This window comes from Anomalospiza imberbis, chromosome 21, assembly GCF_031753505.1.
Source record: "Anomalospiza imberbis isolate Cuckoo-Finch-1a 21T00152 chromosome 21, ASM3175350v1, whole genome shotgun sequence".
Lineage (NCBI taxonomy): Eukaryota > Metazoa > Chordata > Aves > Passeriformes > Viduidae > Anomalospiza > Anomalospiza imberbis.
Window position 1 is genome coordinate 3,101,444 of NC_089701.1, and position 26,298 is coordinate 3,127,741.

General features: G+C 48.5%; 1 protein-coding gene across 2 annotated transcripts in view; it reads right to left on the reverse strand.

The window, feature by feature from the left end:
- Positions 1-26,298, reverse strand: part of COL5A1 (collagen type V alpha 1 chain) — a 137,250-nt gene that overhangs the window by 70,411 nt on the left and 40,541 nt on the right. For both annotated transcript variants that reach the window (XM_068211093.1, XM_068211092.1), the window contains exons 5-9: positions 6,142-6,273; positions 4,353-4,499; positions 3,990-4,238; positions 926-1,078; positions 616-672 (exon numbers count right to left, since the gene is read on the reverse strand). In XM_068211093.1, the coding sequence (XP_068067194.1) occupies positions 616-672; positions 926-1,078; positions 3,990-4,238; positions 4,353-4,499; positions 6,142-6,273 (738 nt within the window). The remainder of the gene's footprint in view (positions 1-615; positions 673-925; positions 1,079-3,989; positions 4,239-4,352; positions 4,500-6,141; positions 6,274-26,298) is intronic.

A 26,298-nucleotide genomic window follows, 5' to 3' on the forward strand; every position in this document is an offset into this window, starting at 1 on the left:
CCACCTCGAGGTGCTGGTTGGGCACCCACAGCTTTTGCAGAATTCAGAGGGCACAGAGAGCTTGGAATTGTTCTTTGGAAGGAAATTCAACCTCAAAACCAGGCCAGAATTGCAAAGGAAGAGTGTGCCACCCCGGGTAGGACACAAAGGAAAAGCTGGTGGGACTGTGGAGCTGGTGCAGGAGCAAACCTCTCCAAGCTTTGTGCAGGGATTTATTTTATATCCCTTTTATTCCCACTGGGATAAAATTATTCCCATTGGTGGCCCAATTAAAGCCAGCCCCAAACTGGGAGTTCAGGGCAGGATATGACCTGGATGCTCCCAAACTCCTGAGGGATGAGACCTGCTCCCTTCCTAATGCTTCAGTCCCAGGTTTTATTTTGCTAAACGAGAGATTCCATGGGAATTCTTGCACTTCCTTCATGATTTAGGTCGCTCCTTGAAGCTTTAAAAAAAATTATATAATTCCAGTGTTTTAGATTAAATGAACCAGGGAATTCTTTCATGGGAAGTTTTCCTCCCAGCTGTCCCACTGAAAAAAAATTCCCTGCACCTTTTTCCACCTTTTTCCACGAGGGAAAACCCAACAAAACCCCAAACTCAGGTGCTCCTTACCGGCTCAATGATGGCAGGTTCCCCCTTCTGCCCCTTCTCACCCCGTGGGCCACCGATCTGTGGGACACAGGGAAAAGCCAGACAGTCAGAGAGGACATTGCCATCATCACCATCACCATCACCAATCCCAACAGGAACTGGAGATCCTGCTGAGGTTCCTGCAGGAAAGACCCATGGCAGCTCCTCCTTGTTTAAGTACAAGTTGCAGGGTGGGTGAATCCTTGTTTTTTCGCACTAATTCTGCTCTATATTATGGAAGAAGCAAGATTTTGAAGAAGCATGTTGCTGGATGGAGCAGAAAGCCTCTCACCCCTTCGTAGATGGTGTCCTGGTTGGCCGGCATGCCGGGGCCGATGTCGGGAGAGGCTGTCCGGTCGTAATAATTGTCATAATAATTCCCATCATATTCCTTTATGGTTTCCTCAGTGAAATCTTTATCCAGGTCATCCCCTCCTTGAGGAGCCTGCAAAGGAAAGAGCAGCAATGGGTCAGGCTGGAATTCTCTCCTAGCTGGAATATTAAAGTGTTGTTAGGTTAAGGGGGGTGATTTTTGCAAACTGAAGATGCTTTATAATAATAGTGACAAGGGGAGAACCTGGGGAAAAGTTAAATTTTGGAATTTTTAAGTCTCCAGTGACTTCTCCAACAGCAGGAAGACAGATGGGAGAAGCTTCATGTCAAATATACACCCTGGCTTTCCCTGGGATTTCTTCACTGATCCCCAGTAAAACACTGAGAGTAGAAAAGTTGGAGTGAGGAAAACAAAACACAGCACAAAGCTCGTGTCAGGAGGATCCTGCAAACTCCAAATGCCTGAAGAAAGAGGTCGTGGAAGTTTCAAACTCCAAATCCTCCTCATCTCTCACAGCCCTGGTGTTGGAGACCCTGGATTATCAAGCCCAAGGAGTCCCACATCCGTTCCCAGATTTCAGATGGACACCAAACCCATGATGTGTCCCTGTGAGTGTCCAATTTCAGCAGGAAATGTGGAAAAACCCAAGTTCACTTCTGTGAAAGCCTCCTGTTTGTTTAGTCCGGGATTCAACCTGCGCCTGGGCTCATCCGAGGAGCAGAAGCTGTTACAAATCTGATGCCTCAACCCCTGAATCCTCTCTGAATCCTTTCAGATGCCACGGAGCACAGCAAGGACATCCAGACAAGGCTCAGAATTTCCTTGCTGCTCTCCTTATCCCTGTGGTCCCAGCAGCCTGGCAGGCACAGGCCTTTGGCACCCCTCGCTCTGAGCAGCCCTGCAGAGAACAACATGTGCTGCTGAGATTTATTTGGTTTCTTTCCTATCCAGGTAATGACCAAAATAGTCCAGAAATTGAACTATTTCCAGGGCTTCCTGGAGAAATAGCTCCTCACTGCCACGAATTCAAAGTCACTTCAGTGTCATCACAACTTCCAGACTTCTTTCTATGCCAAAACTGCCGAGAACTCATAAACATGAACATCTGGGTCTAAATTCAGGAGGTTTTAAGTTAAGATTAAGGCTAGAACTAAGGTACTCACCAGCCCACCTTCTCTTACCTCTGCAAACACCAACTGGCCTTGGCAGAAATTATAGTTTGGCAATAATTTAATTGGAAAACTTGGAAAAGTCAGGATTATTTTCCCTTTGGGCTGGTTCAAATGGATCTGGTACTATCACACTCCCCCCCCCTTTTATCCTGGCAGAAATATTTCACCTAGTTTTGCACTTTTGATACCTTAAAACCCTAATATAAAAAAATCTCATCTGCCTCTAAGGATTTGAGTGTAACAGCAAACTGCATGAAATGAATATCAAAAATGTCTGGTTTGTTATTTTAATTGAGGTCCTCAGGTCTATTTGCATGGAAAGATGATATTTGGAGTAAGTGGGCAGCTGCCTGCCTGAACTTTCCTCCTCTAGTTCCTTTCCTTAACAACTAAAGTGGCCCTTGAAGCCTCCTCCTTCTTCTTCCACTTTTTTATTTCAGGCCCCTCTATCCAATCTTTAATTCCTCCCTCTTAGAAAGTCCAAGCATGGCCAAAGATTTCTGGCTCTTGGTCAGGAAATGGAAAACTTTCCCATCCATGGGTTCCCTCACGCTGGCTCCCTCGATTCCTGGAGCCTTTTCCTTTTCTCCCTGTGCATCATTTTGGGCTCTCCAACCTCCTCCACCACATTTTGGCTGGACTGGATCCCCCCGTGCCCTTGGGGTGGCTGGATCTGCACCTGCCTCACTCCAGCTGCTCAGATCTTTGCTTGGACACTTCCCCTGACACCTTTTCCCTCAAATTTCCACCTCCAGGGATCCTGGCCAACTTTTGCTGTCTCTTTTGCCAGCCTTGGAATTGTGACAGCCCCACAACAAGTAATTCTCCACTGGAGAAACCACCCCTACGCTCTTCCTGGGAATTAGGATGGGATTTGGAAGCATTACAGAAACATGGAATGGTGTGGCTTGGAAGGACTTTACAGCTCATCCAGTTCCAAACCCTTGCCACGGGCAGGGACATCTTCCACTAGAGCAGGTTGTTCAGAGAACAATTCCATGTTATCCCACCACTGATTCCCTTGCTGCTGCTCCTGCATAATGAAGGATTTGCCCATTTAATGCTATTATTTCCTTGTTCTGTGAGCTCCACAGCCCCCAGCCCCACAAAAATTCATCTCAGTCTCACCAATATTTGCCTATTTCAGCATCAACATAAAAAGCAAGAATTGGGCAAGTCTTAAGCACAGGAGAGTTTTGAGTGCAGCATTTCAGCTGGAGGATATTGAAGTGTGGGGGAGTAAAAGTTAAATATTCCAGCAGAAAAAGCTGTGGGGTCTGGGCTGATACCAGCTCTGAGCAGATCCATGCACAGAATAAAGGAGTTCACACCAGGTGGATGCAGCAGTTTTGGAATCAAGCCTTTGTCCCAGGGTTAAAAATGGTTTTCTTAAAAAAAAAAAACAAAAAAACAAAACCAAAACAAACCCAAACTGAAAAACATAAAAATGCTTTTCAGTGGAAATGGCAAAATGAAAAATATTGATGTTCTCCAGCAAATTAACATTTTAAGGATTTATATTAATAACTTGGGGATAAAAGGCTTTTACTGTGATTTTAACAGCAACCCTCATTTCTCGTTTTGTCAGACAACCACTTCACCCGAGGAAATGCAGATGTCAATGTGAGCAGCTTTTTTCAGGGGAATAATCCTTAACCAAATTCTAAATATCTGTGTTCCCCACCCTAAAAAATCTGGAGTGAAAACATTTTACAAGAAACTTCCTCTCCCTGCAGCTGCCTGAACCACTTATGGATTTACCATCTGCCTGCTCCCGTCTCCTTTGCTTCCAGGGCTATGAAACAGCAGAGTTAATTAAAAAAAAAATAAAATTAATGAATTAACATTACATCAGTCTCATTGTAGGTGACGACAGTGCTTGTGGGGAGTTCAGCTTCCACTGCATTTTCAGTGAGGCCACCCTGGGGATCGATTTCCTCGTTGTAGTTGAGATCCTCATAGGGCATTGGGGTAAAATACTCCTCGTTGATGGTCTCGTAGTTGTACTCATCAACCAGGGGATCATCCACTGCTCCGTCCTCCTTGGGCTGCTTCCCGGGGTTCCCCCTCTCAGGGGGTGCTGTGGGAGCTGGAAAATCCTGTCACACGTAGGAAATAAAACACCACGATCAGAGGAACAAAATCATTCTGCATCATCCTCCCCTTTTACAAAGGTTCAGCACCTACACCCCTGCCAGGACCCGCCTCGGTACCTGCTTGGTTTCGGGTTTCTCTCCAGCAGCCACTTCAGGAGGGCCGGGTTTGGTGGTGGGGCTTTCTGGTTTGACAGCTTCATCCACATCCTCGTAGTAGGGGTACTCGTAGTAGTAAGTGTCACCTTCTCCCTCCCCGTCTGTGTACTGCAAGGAGAGGAGGAGAAGCAGGAAATGGGGTGGGAGCACCCAGCGTGTCCCTGCCAGCTCCTTTGGACATCCCAGCTTCACACTGCAAGTTTAGATGGGATATTTAGGAGAAATTCCTCCCCGGGAAGGTGAGGAGCCCTTGGAATGGGTCACTCAGAGCAGCTGTGGCTGCTCCGTCCCTGGAAGTGCCCAGAGCCAGGTTGGATGTGGAGCAACCTGGGATCACGGAAGGCGACCCTGCCCTGGCAAGGGGACAGAATTTGATAAGCTTTAAGATCCCTCCAACCCAAACCAGTAACTCTGTGGTATTTTTTTAACCTTGGATTGCTGAAACCTCCCAGATCTGACACCCTGAGAGAGGGGCACAAAGCCCTCGAGCCCCGCAGCCGCTCCGGCACTGTTCCAGCACTAACAGCATCCCTGTGACTTCCCGCCCGCCCCAGGCCTGCAGGCTGGAGGCCTTGGAAAAGCAGATCCTCGCAGCCTTTCCCACAAGGCATCAGTCATTCCTCAGCAAGAAACCCAAACAAAAGCTGGTTCCAGCGGGCACGGCCCCGCTCCTCGCCAGCCCAGCTCTCCCTGGCAGCGGCCGCCGGCGCGTGGAGGAGTTATTCCTACATGGAGCAACACAGCCTCGGGACAAGCCAGCTCTTGTTGGACTGCTGGCTCCAAAAGAGATGTTTTATTTTCCTGCTGCCACAGATTTCCACCAAAGTGCTGTTTTATTTGTCTTATTTATTGTTTCTCCAGAAGTGCTGGCAGAGCGGTCGCGGTGCTTCCCTGGGGCTGCGCCTCACCGTGAGCATCCCAAAGCCTTGCTTAGGTGCTGGATTAATTTAATCCCAAAGATAAACTGGGAAGGCTGATGGCATTACTGGTTCATAGGGATTCCCTGACCCTGCAGGTCTGGGCTCAGCTGAAAGCAAATCAGCCTAAGAGAGTGGCTCAGCATGCCAGACAGCAACAGCAGCGAGCTGAGACCTCTTTAAAAAGGGCAACATTCAGGTGATGCTCATTAAATTCAGCCACACCCAGACATTTCTGATTGGGCAGCAAACATACAAATGCATCCTGCACCAGCCTTTTTTATTGTGTTCCCTTTTCTTATGGAAAAGGCCTGGGGTGAACCCTTTGCACAAAAATTATTGGGCACAGCAGCTCCTAGGGATGACTTGGGAGCATTTCTGCCAAAATGAGATTCAAAGCAAGTCCAGGGGAAAAAGAAGGGAGGTTCTCCCTCCTTTAACACCTGTTGTTTCACCGAATATTGAGAAAGAACTGTTTAATCCTTTTACAAGTCCAACAGCATAACTGGAAATTTAGAAACAGGTGCTGGTCTGGACAGGACTGGAGCTGCCAGGGAAGGTCATTAATCCACACTTGGCTCACGTTGTCTCTCCTGTGTTTCTGAGCTCCAAGAGGATGTTCCTTTCCGTCTCTGGAAATCGAAGGAGCTCAGAAAGAAGGGAAACTCCCTAGAGCCAAACCCTGAACCTGCAAATCCTAAAATCAATCTCCGTCGCGGATGTTGGAGACGAGTCGTGGGGAAGCTGAGCGGGAGGAAGGAGCCACGTGTTTGCAAGGGTGAAATAAACACAAATATTGACGATTACACCCCAAACCATCCTGAGAGACTCACGTATTCATCCTGGTTGGGGTCCTGGGACTGGGGGGAGTCGGGGATGGCGGTGTCACAGTCGGGGCTGTAGTGCTCACAGTACTCCAGGGCTGCCCGCGGGTCCGCCACGATCAGGAGCTGCTGGATGTCACCCTGCAGGGAGGGGAGCACAGAGGGTCAGTGATGGGTGGTGCTCCTGGAGACACCAGCCCGAGGCTGCAATCAAAGCCAGAAACACAAAGAAATGAATAGCAAAAGACATGGCAGGGCCACCTTCCTGACATGGGCACATCCCCTGAGATGAGCCAGGGGAAAAGCTCCATGTCCAGGGAGCAGCAGCTTCTCTTGGGCTGCTCCACAAGGTGTGAACCCACTGTGCTTCATCCCCAGCCCCAAATCCACCTCTCCAAAAGAGAAATCACCCAGTACGACAGCACTGACAGCCCCAAGCAAGGCAGGTGCAGGAAAAACAAAGAGAAAAGAGCTTTCTATCCCCCAAATCAGCAATAAAACAACTCCTTTCCACCTGGTCCTGTGCAGGGCTGCAGAGTCACCCTGGCCACTCCCAAAAGCTGCTTATTGGCCTCAAAACTTCTCTGCCTCTCCCAGCCCACCAGCTGGTCTCACATCACCCCCTTTTTTTTACATCTTGCCTCACCTCGATGTTCTACCCACAACAGACACAGCAAGAGATTGGAAATGCATCTGATAAACCCAGAAAAGAGCCAAAGGGAGGCTTTTTTATACTAAAAACCAGGTGCAGAGGAAGCTCATTAGGCACCAGGGCTGGTTAATGGAGCAGCTGCTCCCTGAAGCCCGACACAGCCACAGCCAGAAGGTCAGAGCAGAAATTGCTCTTGAGTTTCCTAAGAGCCACCACACTGCTCAACCACGATGCCAAAATCCAGTTCATTCAGCAGACAGTTACATAAGACTTTACTACTTGGATGCTTAGAGCTGATACTTTAATTAGGGGAGGGAAAAAAATTCTTATTTAATAATAGACAAACATGGCTAAAGCATCAGGGGGAAAAGCAGGAGCGTTACAACAAAACTGGGAGGATGATTTGGGCAGTAATAGCAACCAGAAGCTCCAAAGGGAGCCTGGCCAGACTGGCAAACAGCCCTGTGGAAAAGGATATTTTTGAAATTTTGGGCCAAATCTGCCTTGGTGTCGCTGGATCATGGATGTGTCCCACTGACTTCCCCCCAAAAAAGGGAATGCTGTTCACATTTTGGGCACAGATCCACTGGGGAAGGAGGTTCCTGGACACATTAGCACTGGGGGGAAGGAGCAGCTTAGAGCTGCCTGGAGCTCCCTCCTCCATTCCCAGGTTGTCACTTCCCTCCCTGCAGCAGCTCATGAACATCTGGGCACCTCTCAGACCTACCCGAGTCACCCTTCAAAGAGCATTTATTGAAGCTCATTAGTCATTGTTTCCAGTGAATAACCTTTACAAAATTAACAGAAATGTCTGCAAAGTGGCTTTCAATTTTCCATTTTTAAAACAAGAAACATCTTTCCTTCCCTTTCCCTTTTTATTTTTTTTTCTGCTAATATAAATCCAGTCCTGCCATTACTATTCCAGCTTTTTCTTTTGCAATGTAACCACCAAAACTGGGCTGAGAGTATTGGGAAAATAAAAAAATTCCAAGTTTTTTTGCCTTGTAGAACATTTCCCTTTTCCAAGCAGCTCTGGCCACCACCTGCCCATGGGACACACGGGGGAACTGGGCCATGGTGGGACCTCCAGGACACCCCCCAGCCCTGAGGTGGGGGTAATGGGGGTGTTATGGGCTTATTCAGGCCATAAATTATATAACCATTCCTGTCTCCAAAGGCACTCCAGAGCTCCAAACGCGTTCCTTTGGAATTCTCTCCAGTAGGGAATACCCAACCCGGCTAGGGAAATCTGTGGCTGATGTGAAAACCCTTCCAGCTGCTATTTCTGCCCCCAGGACCTTGGCCACCCCTCCCTGACACCCCAGCTAAGCCATTTGGGCCCTTCTCTCCCTCAGGTGCTTAAAGCTCCCCGTTTTCCATGGGAAGATGGGAAGTGCCTGGCATTGTTGGGATAAGCTGAAATAAACCAGCCCCAAAGCAGACCTGGGACTTGTCTCCAAGAGGCAGGGGAGGCTGAAAAAGCTTTTTCTCCCTGATAAGGTTGGATTTACACCTCATGGAGAGCTGATAGGCTGCATCCCATAAGTGACCAGGGCTGGAACTGCGTTTCCTCAAGGAACAGATAAAGCAAGGAAAGGCATCTTGGCTAAACGCAGTGCCAAAGGTTAAGCAGAAGAGAATTTGCTAAAGCTGGGTTTGTTTTTAGTCTCAGCTGATGGCAGCTCCTGAGCTATGCATGGGGAGAAATCCTTCATCCCACCCTGCTTCCCTGCAGGAGTTTGGGCATGCTCAGCCTTGGAGGATATGGAAAAAAACCACCTGCAAATCCCTGCGGCCACAGCAGAAAACTGGACCTCAAAGGACAGCGTGGGCCCCACAGTTTCTGCTGAGTGAGAGGGGGAGGCTGAGCAGGGGAAGCTTCCTGCTCATTCTGGGTCAAGAACTTGGGGAAATCAGTGCGTAACTGAATAAATTTGGGATGTGGGGAGCGCCAGGAAAAAGCATCAGACGGCTCCGTCAGAGCTCACCACGCTCCAGCAGCATCGCTCCACAGGCTGCTATTTCCCCTCTCCTTTTCAAACCCAATCAATCACCCTGCCCAGAGTTCATCCTTGTCCTGTTCCAGCCTGCAAAATCCAGGAGAACCAACGCTGAACCAATGCAAAATCCAGGAGAACCAAGGCTGAACCAATGCAAAATCCAGGAGAACTGAATTTGGGACAACTGAGAGCCCCAGGGAGCAGCTAAGCCCCAGCACAGAGGCTGAGCAGCTCAGGGGAGGGGGAAGGAGGAGAGCTCAGCCCATTCATCTTTGTTTCATTCCCAGCAAGCACCCAGCACTGGGGGATAGCCCGTGCTAACACTTGTAAAAAGCAGACAGGAGTAAAAACCTTGTTAGCAAGATTCCCAGTCAATTGACCTCATCCCTCAGCGCCAAACAATAAAATGGGCTAATTTAGGCCACAATAAAAAGCCCCACTATCTGCACCTCACAAAAGCTGCACAAAGCTCTGCTGTCAAGAGCCCCATTTCTGTGATTTAAAAAGCCGACTTTAAATAGAGCGAGCCGCGCTGGGAGGTTCGGGAGCCTTTTGTGTCCTCTCGAGTGTGTTGCTGCTAATAAATTGTGCCCAGGGATCCTGGCTGGCAAAGGGGAGCCAGCCCTGCTCCCATTCCTCCCTCAAGTGTCCATTTGTTTCCCTGTTTTGGTCACAAACCACCCCAAAATCCCCTTCCCTGATGGATTTTTGCAGCGCTAACGAAGATCCCATTAATCCACACGCACAGCTCTGTGTGGGACAGGGTTTTCCAAGAGAGACAACTTAAAAATGCACCAGTAAAGTGATTTAAAGGCCTGACCAGCCAAATCCAAGACTTATTCTCAAGTAATGAGTTATTTCAGGCAGGGAGCAAGATGGAAACACTCTGGTGTTGCTTTGTAGAAGTCACCAGCAGTGTCCTCCAGCCACTCATACAGTGGGTAAAGTTCTTTTTTGGCCTGGCAATGAGTTGGGCACAAAGCTCAAGGAAGTTCTGCAGTGACTGGAGCACTTGGTAGCATCCAGAGGCTGAGCTCAGTTATCTTTTGCTGGTTTAGCAAAAAAAAAAAAAATTGAAGCAGAGAATAAAAATATAAATTTTTTTTGCCTGCAAATAACCCCATTTTTTTTTAGGTTAGGAGAGGCAGTGTTTAAAAAAGGGGATAAATCACACTTTGGCCTTTATTCCTAAAACTTCTGGTGAAGAGGAAGAGGCAGGACAGCACATTTCTGAACAGGACTGTGAGTTGTGAGGGTTTCATTTGCTCCACCAGACAGATGGAAGTGCTAACTGTCAGGACTAGTAAGGATCTGCCTGACATTTATGGTAAAGCCATTTATGCCTGATGACTCATTTGCTTTATGGATTAAGTTCCATCAAAGCCAGTTTAACTCAACTCCCCAGCCAGCTCCCAGACAAGGCTGGAAAAGCTCTTTCTGGAGCATTTTTTAACAGTTATTCTGTATGTGTGCAAAAAATGTCACATCACTTCCAATGACATCAACTTCAGGAACTCAGAGGAATCGTTGTGGTTCAATGAAAAAAAACCAGCTGGAGAGGAGGGGCAGAGTGACTTCATCTGGCACTGGCAGCAGCTCCCCAAATCCTGGGATTCTTCAGGGCTCCCACTGATCATTAACTGGACTCGGGTTAGGGCATCACCCCAAAAGTCTGAGATGCAGCATCCCTAAGAGTAAATCCCGCTGGATGGGCTTCTGGAAACTCCTGCATTTCAACTGGATTAACACAGGCCCAAGGTGAGCAATGATAATGTAAAATCTTCCCAATTACTGGGAATCACTGAGATTTATCCTGACAAACTCCCTGACTCCATATCCCCAAACCCAGTCAGAGGCTGAAGAGGGGCAGGGATGCAGCTCCAGGATGAAGTGGAAGCTCAGCCTCCAAAACCCCTAATCCCTGTCTTGGAGCCAGCCTGGCAGCCCTCAGATGTTCCACTTGATAAATCCTGTCACCAGCACTTCCCATGGATTCTCACAGCCCAGCTCCAGCCTGGAGTGAAAGTGGTGTTGGAGACATCAGCAAAGGCCCAGGAATCACCACAGTTCTGCCACATGGAAACCCCAAAAAATCAGAGGTGCTGGAGGTGCTCAGAGCATCCCAGAGTCTCTCCTTTAAACACAGCAGCTCCAGAAGAGCAGCAAAACTGCAGCAAGGGGGTCAAACAAAGCCCCACCATCCCCCCAGTCCCTGTCTCCATGTCCTGAGCCCTCTCCTGGCCAGCCATAGACAGGAGTGACCCCACCAGACAGAGCAGCTGGTGCCTAAAGAGCCTCCTTTGGGCACTGCAAAATGGGAAGGCAATCATTGAAAGTTTGCCTAAACAATAATAAATTTTAAAAAAGAAAAAAGGCCTGCCTTGCACACAGCCGTGACTCAGCTACAAATTCCTGGTGGTTTGGCTAAATCCAGCTGGATGTTTGTGTCCCCATCCTGCTCAGGGTTGGATGGGGCTGCTCTGGGGTTGCCACAAGAACAGCTCCTGCTGCTTTGGGCACTCAGGAGCCCTCTTTGGGAAAAACAGGTTTCATTAAGCAGAGCAGGGAGAAAAGTGTCACCAGCATGAAATGTGGCTCCAAACCCTCTTGAGGGCTGGGGAAAGTTTCTCTTTTTCACTGCATCTCTGTGTGGGGACTCCAATGAAACCCTGAGCCCAGTCCTGCAGCCCCAGCCCCTGCCCAGCCAGGAGCATCCCTGAGGCTGGGCTTGCAGAGCACAAACACAGCAGTTATCACAGCCCACGAGCCTCTGCCCCTGGCCACAGCAGCAAGAGGAGCAGCAGCCCTCTGGCTCAGTGGTGATTAACCTCTCTGGTAATTTCTCAACCTTGCTGGTTTACAATCCCAGGGAGGGAGGCAATTTCCCATCATGTGAGGGTCCATGAACTCGCTGTTCCTCCTGGCTGCTGGATTTGAAGGGACAGGGTAGTGCTGTCCCCTCCTTGTCCCCTTCCCTGAACCCTGGGATTTCTCCATGCTGTCCCCAGCACCCAGCCCTGCCCCAACACAAGACCAAATCCTATTTCTCCCACCCATAACTGCTGCATGCTTGGATCAGCAGCCTCCTGGCTGTTGTTTAAAATTAAATTAAGACTTATGACTTAAAATGAAGAGTTTTTTTGGAGCAAAGGCCACAGAACACTTTAGGTCTGTCTGTGTGCCATTCCAAATCCAACGGTGGAGCAGTTTAGCAAGGACTCCTCACTGCAAGGGAAGGACAAGCCATTCCCTCAGAGGGGAACAAAAGCCAGATGGCTTTGCTAATTCTGGAAAGCTCCTGAAGAAGCTGTCGCTCTGCCAACACCCAAATACCAGTCAAGGGCTCCACGGCAGGGCAGGAGGCACCAACACAAGGTTCACTTCCAGGTGGATACTTCCCATCCCAATCCCAGATAACCCCCAGAGGCAATGACCCTAAAGCAAACACTCCCTAGCAAGCACAACCACGAGCAACTCTGAGCACCCTAGCAGTGCATTTCTCCAGGGTTTTTTTTTTTTTTTTTTGGTTTTCCAAGCTGGAAAAGGCACTGAGGGAAGGGCACAGCATCCCTCAGCAGGGCTGTCCTACCCAGCCCTCCTCCAGCCTGGCGTGGAGGGGACAGAGCCAGGCTGCACGAGAGCCACAGCTGGGATTTCCTGTAGAAAATGGGAAGATTTAAGGTAGGGAACACAAGCACGAAAAAGTGGAGTGAGGTTTGAATGTCCTGTCCCTGCATCCCGGGCCAGGCAGGTCCCTCCCAGGCAGGGCACGTGTCCAGCTGTCCCCTGACTCATGTCTGGGGCTCCAATCCACCAGACGTGGGCTGTGTGCTCCCCTTCAGAGCACACAAGTGGCTTTTTAGTGGTTTTTTAGTGTTTGCTGCAGGGAATTCCACCAGAGAGCAGGACCCACCCTGAGGAAAAATGATGCTGTGGCTTCTGGTTTTCCTCCTGCCTGACATCAGCCCTGAGATCCTGGTGGCATCACCACTGCAGCCCTCTGGGACCAAATATTGGCAAGATTTGGGTTTTCACTTCCACTTCACTTTCCCTGATTTTCACTTTTCTTTTTCCCCTGCTTTTGACTTCTCCCTTTTTCCATGTCCTTCTTAGAACTGGATTTCTCTGCATTTCTCCCCACCGACCTCTGTGGGATGAGGAGGTGCAGCCAGAGAAAAGCAGCCAGGCAGTGGGGACTGCAGGAAAGGGAAAAGGCAGCCAAGGTGCTTTAAAAAAACAATAAAGCTGCTAAAAACACCCAGAGAAAGATACCCTTAAATCAACAACCTGCTCAGCCACTCTGCTTGGCTATTTTTATATATTTATGTCTGCTGAACAAACCACAATTTATCTCCCGGGGTTTTTGGGTGCACAACAATCAGTTCTGGCCACGGAAAGCAGGATGGGGCTGCAGTCCCAGTCTGGAAGGGAGCTGGACTGGGAGAGGGGCTGCTGGGACAAAAGGCTGCTTTATATTCCCTCCTTCTCCCCACCCTGGCCAGGTACAGGAAAAAATCATATGAGAGGCAAAAATAATAAGGGAGGCAAAAATAATAAGGGAGGTTTCTGCAGCTCTTTTGCAAAGAGGGGGGAAAATAATGGCATAGTTCAGGTTTTTAAAGGGCAAAGAATAGAAAGAAAGGAAAGAAGACGTCCCACTTCTCTCCACCCCAATAAAGAGAGAACATCACAATAGGAAAATGAAACTGGAGAGCAAAGTCAGTCTTTATATTTGCAAAATGAGCAGTTTTAAACTTTTCTTTTTTAATTGTGTGCTCTGAGCAGATGGCCTGACCCCCCCCCCACCCCCAGCAGATCAGAAACACATGTGAAGAACCAGGAACCTGAACCACAGGTTTTTATTAAACTCTAGTTCAAATTTCATCCCATTGAAGTGAATATTTTCCCTCTAAAGCAGCAGCTGCGTGGTGGGTCACCCTCAGAGGTGGTTTATATTTATAAAATATAAATAGATTTTATTTATAAATATATTTATATTTAAATATATATATTTAATTTATATTTATTTTAAATTTATATTTAAATATATATTTATTTAATAAATAGATTTATTTAATAATTTAGATTTAATAAATAGATTTATTTATTTTTAATTTATATTTAAACATGTCTATTTTTATATATGCCCCTGGGTGCTGATAACCCTGAGGGATCTCAGTGATGCCATGAGTGCGTGGCTGAGGCTGATTTTGGCTTTCTAAGCCTGGATATTCGTCCTTGTGACACCTCCAGATGTCAAGCAGCGCTGACTTCAACCAGCTCCTCCACTGAGAGAGGGAAAAACACCCAGATTTGGGTAATTCTGGGAGGTTTCTGTCACTCCTGCAGGACAGGAGCTGGGGCTGAGCTTCTCACTGCCCTGGGATGGAAACCTCACGCCGGATCTCATTTGGATCTAATTAACCCATGCACAAACCAGGCTTGATTGGAAGAAAGAACTCCTCTGCTGCCTTAGTCCAGAGCTGCTGGGCAAGCTGTCCCTTCCATTTCAGGGGGAGAAGGGAAAAAAAAAAAAAAAAAAGGTAAAAAACCTGCCTGCAGTAAACCCTCCCAAGGTGCCTCAGTTTCCTTTGGCTGCTCCCAAACTCCCAGGAACCCTGGGAGAGTCTGACCTGCAAAGAGTCTGAGCTGCTGTTCCCCCTGTCCAGTTTGGACTGGAAAAGAGGAAACTGGGTTCTGAGAAGAGCTGGAAGGAGAGGAAGGCAGGTTTGGGGTGTGCTTGGCACAGCCACACCATGCCCCAGGGAAGGGGATGTTGCGCTCACACCTGGGGTAGGTGCAGACCTCTCCTGTGTGGGGCCTTAATGGGGCCTCCAGTCCCAACCAGCTCATTTTTAACCCCTACAAGGAGTTCAGGCAGGGCTGGATGTCTCCCTACGAGGATCCTACTCAGAGGAAAGACTTGGAGTAGAGCTGTTGTAGATATTTCCTAGAGGGAAACCCCTTCACCAGAGGAGCAACCCACTCTGTGTTTACAACTGTTCGTCCCTAAATATTCACCTCGTGGGCACCAGAAACCCGGTGGAGTGATTTCAGCTGAAGGTTTAGAGCCAGCCATGAGGAAGCTCTCTCTTCTCATTAATTCATTAGGATAACACTGCATTTTTTTGGCTGCTTTCCCCCCAAAATCAAGCCCTGGGTGATCCTTCTGTGCAGCCGCAGGTGTGGCTGTCTCTCCCAATAACTCTCCTGTCTGATGGCTGATCTCAATCACTTCTGACAGGGAAAAGAGGCTTGGGATAATTAAACTGCTATAAATGTCATGGAAACAGACAGCTCAGGAAAAGAAATCATCCCGGAGCTTTGTCTGTGGTGAGCTCCCATCTGATCAGACCCAGGCACGCACCAAACATCTCTTTAATGTCCCCACCACCCCTTTCATGTCCCTACCAGCAGCTGAGGCAACCACGAGACACAAATTAGAAGGAATCTAGGCCTGGCTAATCCCAGAGCATCTCTGAGCTTCCCAATTCCCACAGCCACTGGAAAAAGATGGGCTGAGGCACCACAAAATGAGCAGTTTTCCTTGCCTTTGTGCCTATCCATAGAAAAAAAAAACCCCGTTCTCCTCAATTTTCCAGCCCCAAGACAGATGGAGGAGGAAAGGGAGCATGTCCAGGTCCCAGCCAAGGCAGATTCCAGAGGGATTTCATGGGATACAGCAGATCCAAGGCTTTGTGGATACCTGTCAGCAGATCCAGGCTGGCACTGCCACCCAGGTGACCTCAGATGAGCCCTTCCAGTGGCTGCTCCATCTGCCCAACACACTTGGAATCATTCCTGCCCCTCCAAACACTCCTTGGAGTTATTTTTTCCCCCTCTATGACCACACAGCAGCCTGGCACTCTGTGATTTCTGCCTTCAAACTCCTCATTTGGTGGCTCCAAATCAGCATTTATGTCATTCTACACACAAATTACAGCCCTCAGAATAGAGGTCCCACAATCACCATGTGCTGTGCTGTCACTGCTTTTACATCCAGACCTTTATGGTGTGGTCCCTGCACAGCTGGTTTTTACTTCTCCCCCTCCAGAGGATAAATTCCTAGTGGAAATCCAGAAGATACCTCTGAAAGGAATCCTTGAAAAGCTGCTCAAAAGTGAGTTTTCAGGGTGTTTTTTTTTTTTTTTTTTATAATCAAGGCAGCCTCCATCTGTTTATAATATTAATCCCACCCCCTGAGAGGGGCTTCATAGCAAGAGATCCCTCAAAACCCCCAAATCTATCCCTCAGATACCTCTCCAGAATTCAAACATGGAGGGTTTTTTACCCTTTCTTTTAGTTATTCTCTATTCCAGAGCTTTAACAAACCACCAGTGTGATAAAACCCCTCAGCTGCAGTCTTTTCCAGCAGTTCCTTCCCATTCTTTTCCAACAGGAACTGATTTGGCTCAGGTACATTCACACGGAGTGGTTTTGTTCCCTAATTGAAGCATCAAGTCAGATTATGCTTCTGAAGCAGCAAATGAGACTATTCACCAAAAGAAATCTCTTTATCCTTGCTCAAAACGTTTGCTTGCCTGGATATGCTTATGAAGAATAACTCAGAGAGCTCCTAAAAATGGCATTTTGCAATTTTAGCCTCATCTTGACAGTCAGAAAAAGAAATTTCCATGCAAGGACAAAGCAGTGGGACAGGGTGACACAGCGGTGCTGTCCCTGAGAGCCACCCTGAGTGTCCCATGTGCCAAGCAAGGCTCAATCCCACGGACAGCATCCCAAAAACCTCATTTAGACCCTCTGGAAAGCTGCATTAAATCATGGCCTGCACATTGTGGGAGGCATTTACATAAAGGAGGAGAGGGTCAGCTTGACCTTCAGTGTCCAGCATGGAAATTAAAAAAAAAAAAAAAAAAAAAAAGAAAAAGAAAAGAAAAATCCCACAAAAGCCCAGCCCAGGCCTGTGCAAACTGAATGGGGCCAAATGAATGGCTGGCATTGTGTGCCCTGCCGTGCCAGCCCTGGAACTGGCACTGAATAATGCTGGGCTGGGGAGAGGATGGGGCCAGAAGCGATTCTGAAAGAATCCCCTGGTTTTGTGTGTGGGGTACCCCGACTGACACTCAATACCCTCTGCTCCACAGGCCAGCCGCAAAAAGACATTTTTCTCCCTTTTCCTCATCCCACTCATTAGGGAGCCCTGGAAGAAACCCAAGGCCCAGTTTCCCCTTGTCCTCCACTGCTCTGTGAGCACCAGGTGGGCAGCAGTGTGGCACCACTCTGCTGTCACCTTGCAGAGGTGACATCCCAGCCCAGCAGGGCTCCAACAGCCCCACAGCCTGGCTGCTGTCCCCACGCACAGCCCAGCATCTGAGCAGGGCCCTGTTAGCCAGGCTGCCCACAGGAAAGGGCAGAGTTTTCCTTGGAGAGGAGGCACAGTCTGCAAAAACTCCCCACAATCCCAAATTCGAGGCTGCCCAGCCTTCCCTTGGCTCCTTGTTCCTGCAGACCTGACCCCACTCCCCCTCACCCTCCCGTTGAGTGCTGCCTTTCTCCCACCCCAAACTCCGTCCCCCTGATGTCACCTCCTCACCCGGGCCCTGCTCACACTGTTCCAAGTCTCCCCTCTTCCTCCAAATCAAATAATCAGCCAATAACCCAGAGCTTTCCTGGAGGAGTTCTTTTTCCATGACATATGTGTGAGCCATCAGGGATGGTTTAAAAACAGATTCCCCCTCATTACAAGGCCAGCACAAAGCTGCTCCTTTGTGTCTTCCCCCTCTGCACCGTTCCCTGGCTCTGGTTTCACGTTGATTTATTTCCCTTTCATCTCTGGAAAATTAGGAATTCTGCTGCCCACAGGAGGATGGATTGTGAGGGGGTCTCTCACAGTGGAAAATACGGAGCAAAGCAAAGCTTTGGGATTGATTTACTCATTTGAGAACTCACTGAGCCAAAGTGGAGGCACTTGCTCGGGTTTTAGTGTAAAAAAAGGGTCACAGAGTCTGCCTGGGAGGTGTTGATCCCAAAGATCCAGAGGGTTTCATGCCCACCTCTGGCCACAGTGGAGGTCGGGGATGCAAAGGGAAAGAGAGGAATTGGGGGAGGTGGGGAACAAGAGAGGCTGGAGGAGCAGCTGCTCTTCAGACAGAAAGGGAGAGGGCAGGAAAGAAATCCTGAGGTCCCAGCATGGATTGGGATGGAAGGGACCTTTAAGATGATCCAGTTCCACCTGGGTTCACTCCCAGTGCCAGAGGGTGGCTCTTGGACTCCAGAGCACATCAGGGCTTCCAGCTGCCACCCCACAGCAGCTGGAGCCTCCTGAGGTACCCAAAACTTGCTTTTACTCAATTTTTTTCCCCTCTCAGAGCCAAATTATTCTGGAAGTGGAGCTGCTGTTTCCTCGGCCCCACAGACAGGATTTCCACCCCCAAGATCCACGCTGAGCTTTCCTCCACACCAAGGTGGCTCAGGATCAAGGGGGTTTTGTGTGCACAGAGGCTTTTAATCAGCACTTGGAACATTTTCTGCCCCAGGAGGTGAACACAGAATCCAGGTTTTATGGATTAAAGGCAATAGGGGGAAAATAGACCTGGCTGCCAAAGTTATCTGGGGATAAAAATGGGATTACACCCCTCAGCTTGGGGAGATCTGCTGACACACTCAGAAAATGCAACTCAACACCAACTTTTGGTTGGAAAAGGATTTTCCTGCATCTGGCTGGCAACAATCACCCAACCATGGAACAGGGACCTGCTGGGACCACCCGAGGAGGAGGCTTTGTGCAGGTTCCTGTTGCTAATTCCCACCACTGCTGGAAATTTGGCTGCTAGGGAAAGAGCTGGGAATGGAAAACTGAGCTGGTGTGCAAACATAGGTGCGACACCTCTCGTCCACACACCTTCCTCTCTCTTTTTCCAGGAAACTCAAATGTGCCCTTTGCCAATGCTCACACCCCAAAGTATTTTTTCAATTGGGTTTTTAATTTTTGGCCATGAAAAATGATTTGGGTTTCATTTATTCCATGCAGCATCTGCCACCTCAAATTCACCATTAAAAAAAAATAAGAAATCTTGCCTTGGAGTTGGACTTGGATGATCTTTGGAGAAAGCTGATATTTCTGTGATTTTTTAAAAGCATAAAACCTGCATAGTTCCATGAAATAGTGCCCCAAATTTTCATCCCAAGGAAGGGAGCTGCATTTGTGCACCCTGGGGCCTGAAAAGCAGGAGTGAAATTCATCCCAGAAATGAGGTTTTCCAAAACAAACCCATGAAGGAACAGGACTGGGTGCAGTGCAGGCTGAGCATCCCCAGAGCTCAGATTTGACCTTTCTGAGCATCCCCAGCCCAGATTTCACCCTCAGATCTCACTCTTCTGAATATCCCCAGCTCAGATTTCACCGTTCTGAGCATCCCCAGCTCAGATTTCACCCTTGGATTTCACCCTTCTGAGCATCCCCAGACCAGATTTCACCTCTCCGAGCAGCAAGCTGGGAGAAGGGCAAACAAAACCTGCAGATAAACTTGCTCCTGCGAGGCATCAAAGCCTCAGGAGAACCTTGCAGTGTTTGCAGCCATTCCAGAGCAGAGAACAGCACCCAAAAGTCACTTTCAGCACTGATTTTCCCCACACTTTTCCCTGCAGTGGCCAAAGCTCTGCTTGTTCAAGCAGGTCTGACCTCCTGAACCCCAGCCAGCGCTGGCTGCGTGAGCAGAACAACGAGCCCACTGTCAGGGACTTTTTTCCATGTTCTTACAGGGGATAGAAAACTCCCAGACACCCCAATCCTCATCCAATCTTCTGCAGAAATCATTAGGAATCCCTTCTTCCAGCTCCCATCCCGGGGGGATGTGTTTATTGGGAACATTTCCATCTCAGCCTGCTCAGGGTGAGGACTACACCTGCACGCTGGGGATGTCTGGAGTGGGCTTGGATTTTCCTCTGGGTTCTGGCAGGCAGCCCAGACCGCCTCCAAAAAGAAAAAAAAAAAAAAAAAAAAAGGACTAGAAAAACCTCACCATGTGTGAGGAACATGTGTTTCATTTGTTCGGGCCTGAGTGACGAGGGAAGGGGTGAACACGGAGTCAGCCCAGAGCTCTGTAGGTTGGGAAGGGTTTTTACTCTGTCCTTGCCTCAGAACAGTGGAAAAAAGGGAGGAAAATAGCAAAAGAGATTGAAATTACAGAGAAGCAGCAGCTTGAGCACCACCAGGTTGACAAGGGCACAAACCCTAATCAGCCTCATCACCCTCTTCCTCCAGATCCTGGGGTTTGGCTCAGATGAGCCTTTACTTCCTCCAAATCCACTGCAACAATCCAAACCCACCCACCCTTTTGTAAATAAGAAAGGATTTTTTTTCATATTTACGGGCTTCTGCTGAAAAAAAAATTAACTTTAATGCAAATAGGACTAATTGGTGAATAACCTCCCACATAGAACGAGGTTCCCAAGTGAGCAGGGAAGGGGAATGTGCCCTGGTTTGGGCCAGGGCTCCCTGTCACGCTCTGCTCCCAAAAATCCCTCTTCCATCTCACTCAGGGATGCTGCCAAAAACGTTCAGCTGGAAACTTCTCCCCCAAAGCACAAGGGTTTGGCTTTTCCCCACTGCTCAAGCTGAGGAAAATCATCCTTCCCAAACACATCCATTTGCTGCTCCTTCCCAAATCCCTTTGTGGTGCTTTTCCTGCCCCTGAAACTCCATCCTTGTCCCTGCAGATCCCCCTGTCCACAGCAGCCCTGCAAGCCTTGCAATGATGTCACTGGAGAGAGGAGCAACTTTCCAGCATTACATCAGCCTGTCTGGGCTCAGCAATCAGCCTCCTGCTCCTCAGACTTTCCATGGAAGAAATTCATCCCCCTCCTCCCATCCAAGGAGGGGGGAAACAAACTCCAAACGGAGCCAGGGCTGGAAGAGCAATGACCCCGCACCTCGGAGCATCCATCATCCCAAACGAGCCTGGAGCTGCTGCCTGCCAGCACTGAAACACACAGCTCTGACAAGGGGATGTCAGGAACAACCAGCCACAGCTCCCCAAATCCCACAGAGTCCCCGGGGGGTGGAAATTGCTCCAAAGGATGAGTTTTTGCCTCCCAGAGATCGCTCGGTTTTCCTCCGGTTTTTATGCCCCCTTCTGCAGGAGGGACCTCAGGCCAGGGAAAGGGGACACAAGCTGCCTGTCCCCTCCAGGCCAGCAGGGATGGAGAGCCCTGCAGCATCCCTGCCCGTGGCATATCCCAATTTCCCCTCAGCATCCCTTTGGAAAATGCTCCTCCAAACCAGCTCCTCTGCGGGAGCCCCTGGTACCCAACCATCAGGCTACAAACTGCTTATTTGAGGGATAATATCCAAAAAAGTGTTGATTTTCCACTGGCACATCCCAGCTGCAGTGCCCAGGAGCAGCAGGGTGCCAGTGTTTCTTCAGACAGGGATGAGGTCCCATGTCCTCCACCAGGAATTCCCAGAGGGGATTAATCCGGGATTGTCAGGCCTAAGCGCTCCATTTCCTCAGCATTTCCCACCCTTACCCAACACAACCCTCAACAGTGCCATCCTGACCCCAAAACTGCCCAAATCACCAAATCCCAGACTGGTTTGGGGCGGGAAGAACATTAAAAATTCATCTTTTCCACCCCCAGTGGTGGTGGTGGCACCTCCTAAAACTGGGCCTTAAATCTGGACAAGCTCTAAGACCACGCAGCTTCCTAAGGCTGATGTTTCACTTGGCACTCTGAAAAGATAAATGATAGGCTGCAGGAGTGTTTGAAACATCAATAAAAGCACTTTTATGATCTGTTTGAACAATAAAGTGCTTTGTAAGCTATCAGAGGCCCACAGGCATTCGATACCAGCAAACTGCACTAATTATCCACACAGGCCAACACAGTTGCTTTGACAGTTTATGAAATGGAATTTACCACTGACCAAACCATAAAAAACAAACAGCCCACAGAAAAACCAACCCAAAAAAATCTCCGTGAAAAAAAAAAAAAAAAAAAAAGTGTATTTTGTAATCATGACTAACGAGGCTCCATCATTACAGGCAAGGCTGACCCAGTCACCAAGCTTGAGTGCGGGCCAGATGGCTGAACCTGCAATTACCCAGCGAATGGAAATGGAAAACAAGAGTTTCAGCAGAGTGTATGCAAACAATCCAGCTGATGTTTCCAGCCAGGCTCTCACTTTCCTCGCTGGCACCTGGCACTGAGGGGTCAGAGGAGCCAGCGCCACTTTGGGGTGGACATGAAAGCACAGAGTCGCTTTTACAAGCTGGTTTGCAATTCTTATTCTGGCCCAGGTGCTGCCCCTCCCTCCCTGATAAAACCAGATGACGTCCCTAGGCACCTGTGTAAGGTGATGCTGTGGCTGAGGTGTTGCCAAACGGGGCCAAATTTCACATTTTTGATCAGATCGACTGCATCGCTTGGACTGCGGCCCCAAAAACCTCCCCGTTAATTGCAAACCCATCCAGAGGCATAATCCTCAATAATTGCAGACATTTTCTAGGCAGCACTGCTCTCCTGGAAGAGCCCAGAGCTGTGATTTAATCCATATGTCTCAAGTGCACCATTTTAAAGAGGATCCTTTGGAAAAAAAAAACCCAAAATTAAAAAAAAAAAAAAAAAAAAAAAAAAAGGCAAAGCAGAAGGAATGACGAGAAAAACAGCAAGCAAAATGAGAATTATTAGGAGGCTGAGGAAAGCTACAGACATCTTCAATAAAGATCCCTAAATGCTGGCTCAGGAGGTTTTATTTTCCATCCTCTCACACCGTGGTATATGGTGGTGGTGTAAAACATCCCCTCTTTGCACTCCCTGAAAGACTGCGCAGCAAAGGAGGTGAAATCAGATTTGGCAGGGCCAGCAGAGCAGGCAGCCAGCTCTGTAAATTACCTGCTTTCAGCAGCCTGCCAAGGCAGGGAGAGAGAAATGGGAGCATGGATCCGTGGTGCATCCTGACAGACAAATCCAGGTTAGTAAAAACCACTCATTTTTAAAAATGTTTTTCTGAAGTTTAACGAAAACTTCATTAATCTGGGCTTTCCCCGGTCCTTCCTGAGCCTCTGGGTTGGGCTCAGGTCTTGCAGGATGTGATGGGTCCAGCTCTGAGCTCAGGGGAGCTGTGGGGATGCTGCTGCTTTGAAGATCCCAGAATCCCAGGATTATTTAGGTGGGAAGAGGCTCCAAAACAGAGTTCAACCTGTGCCTCACCCCCACCTTGTCACAAACCAGGGCCCTGAGTGCCACATTCGGGTGTTTCCTGCACACCTCCAGGGATGGGGACTCCAAACCTCCCTGGTCAGCCCATTCCCAATGCCAGACCACCCTTTCCATGAAGAAATTCCTCCTGAATCAGGGAATTTCTTGCTTCTCCTCTATCAAAAGTGCTCCCCCACACCTTGGCACTCCTGTTGATGTTTGCACAGGACCCTCCTGCCACCAGGAACAGCCAAGACAGAGGTGCTGAAGCAAAATTGGGTCTAAATGTGAATTAGATGTGGATTTAGACCTGACTGATTTGTCCCTGGGAGCTGAAAAAGTCTAACTTAAATTACCACCAATTTTTCCAAGTTCACTGCACCCCAGCACATCAGTCCTGGGAGGAGAGGCAGAGTGAATCTCCTCCTGGAGTAGACAGAGCTGTTTGATGTGTTAACAGCAGATCTGCCTGCAAGAGGAGGTTCTGAAACTTCTCCATCCCCCAAACCAGTAAAACACACCTTAAAATGCACGCACATGCACAAAAATGTACTTTCATTTCTACCCCTGCCACTAAAGGAAAAGCTTTTGATCCAACCTTACAAGTTCAGAGTAAAATAACCTACACAACTTTGAAAATAAGAGCACTTCCCAGAGATGAAAACACCACAGCCAAGAGCTGGGGAGGGAAGGAGGACACCCTGATGAGAGTGAAATAAAATCTGGGATGATCAACCTCAGGGATAATTGGTTTTTTAAGTGTAAACAAGGCCCAAGATGAAAAGAGAGGTGGCATTTGAACCCCAAGAGCAGCTGAAGGGCCCCAATGTCTGGGCTGGGAGCATTGATGTGTCTGTCCTGCTTTGTCCTGTGCTGCCTTGGAACTCTCAGCAGCCCTAAGAGCACCTCTGGCACCCTGCCCGGCCTCTCTGGCTCATCCCAAATTGCTTTCCCTCCATTTCTGATGGCTTGATTTCACTCGTGGTCTTCAGAAAAACAAACAAACAAAAAAAAAAATCACAAAGGAGAAGAGGAAATCAAAAGCAGCATCTTTCAGCACCCTCCAGGGTGCTGTGTCCCATCCCAGGACAGGCTTTGGCACAATTTTTGTCAGCCCCTTCTGGCCACAGGTGCTGAGATCTGACGAATCCACTTTTTTAGGTTTTACAGCACCAACTACACCACTGAGACACAGTTATGGCACTCAGCTGCACGAAATTAACTCCTCTTGTCTTCTAAAGGAGCCATAAATGACCTTAAAAAGCAATATATTCATGCCCTGAGCTTTTCCACACATGGGAAAAGTCAGTTCAGCCACTCCAGGCACTGCTGCAAACCAAGAGGGTCAAAACCCCACTTAACTTGTGGGCCAAGGCTGCAAAATTTTACACAGATGAACCAAAAAAAATTGGCAGCAAAAGCAGTCACTCGTTCCTAGGCTGCCCTCAGCAATTTTGCCAAAACCTACTCAATTTTTTGCCCATGTCCACACCACAATTTAATGATGCCAACTCCAGCTCTGGAGCCAGGGGCTGTACAAGACTTTCATCAGCACACAATAGTCCCTGGCTGGAAAATCAGGGGACAAAATGGGAAATCCAGCAGGAAAATGAAACAGCAAGGTCTGAACAAAGCTCATTTTGCTCATCACTGCAGTAACACAGAGCTGAAAAACAGGGCTGGGCCCCTCCCTGCTGCAGAAACCAAATTTCTCATTGAACTTCTTCCCTGACAGCCCCACAAAGGGGTTAAATTCAGCCCATCCAGCCCCCAGACAGCCCCACAAAGGGGTTAAATTCAGCCCATCCAGCCCAGGAATGGAAACATTTCCCTGCCCCAGACTTTGGGCAGCTCTTTCCCCCCACAGAGATCCCCCAGCTGTGGGATATGGGATTCCCCTGTTCCCTGCTGGGATCCAGGGCTGACAGAGCATGGGCAGAAAATGGGCATCCCCAGGATGGTTTGGGAAGTCTCTCTGGCTTCTAGGCTGAAAAATGCCTTTTTTTTTTTTTCTGCAAAAGAGCCTTCCCCAAGTTTCCCCCTCTCTCTATTCCTACACTCAACCACCAGGGCTTGGTTTCTAATTTATATTTAAAGGAAAGCAAGTGAAAAGGAGTTTTTCCCTCTAAAACTGAGACACATTCACATGACTTCACTCCCCCCAGTGCTGCTGCACCACAGGAGCACCTCTGACTGCAGCACAGAAAGTTTATCCCCCACCACGGGCTGGATTTTTGTCCTTCCCTCTCTCCCTGAAAAAAAAAAAAAAAACAAACCCAAAAAAAACAAAACCCTTTGCAGTCTCATCCCCTCAGACACAGCTTGAAACCTCCCAGCCCTGCAAGAACCCATCCTACATTTGTAAAGTCCTGTTTACAACAACCCCAGCACAAAACTCAACTTGTACCTGGGCTCAGGGGCTTGGCCCCTTTTCAACCCTTCCCAGTCCCGTACAGAGACCCTCAGAGCCTCCCAGCTAATTGAATTTTAATGAGAGGAAGTCATTTTTCCACTGGAAGAATGTTTTGCTAGAGAAATATTTTGAAACTGCTCTAACCTTTCCTGCTAGGCTTTTTAAAAGTGGGGTTTTTTTTTTTTTTGGGGTTGTTGGTGGGGTTTTTGGGTTTTTTTTGGTTTGTTTTTTTTGCAGCAGAACACGAGTGAGGAAGTTCCCATCCAGGCTCTTGAGCTGCTCCCCTCAGAACCTCAGCCTTTCAATTATTACAGCTTCCAAAACAAAAAGGGTTTGGGGTTGATTTCAGTCCTGACAAGGAGGATATGAATTCCCAGCTCCTGGGTGAGACAGAGCAATCCCAGCCCTGACTCCAATCCCACCCCCACCTCACTGGGTTATTTTAATTTCCAGCCAAAGTGACAAACACATCAGAGCAGAAAACCTCCTCAGCTGGGGTTTGCAGACTGGGTGGGACAGCAGCAGCTTCATCTCCTGCACGTGCTCCAGAAATCCTCAGCTTTCCAGGAACACAGAAATGGAACCCATTGTTCTGAGCCTGCACACTTTCTGCTTAGCCTTGCAGAAAGGAGACAGGAGGGGCCAAAGGAAATGGAGTTGCTGAGATATGAAGGAAATTAGGTTCTAGTCCACTGCCTTCAGAAAAGCTTCTTCCACCCCAGTTAAAGCTGCTGGTGGTTGCAGTGGTGCGTGAGGAGGTGACCAAAAAAAAAAAAAAAAAAAAGGATAAATATCAGAACTAGAGGGGGTTTCTATCCATCTTGTGTAATATCAGCACATATAAGACAAAGGAAAAAAAGGTATTTTCTAATTACCAGTTCTCATAAGTTCCAGCAAGATCTTGTAGCTGCAGCTCACAGCCAGAACAAGCAAGGAGGCTC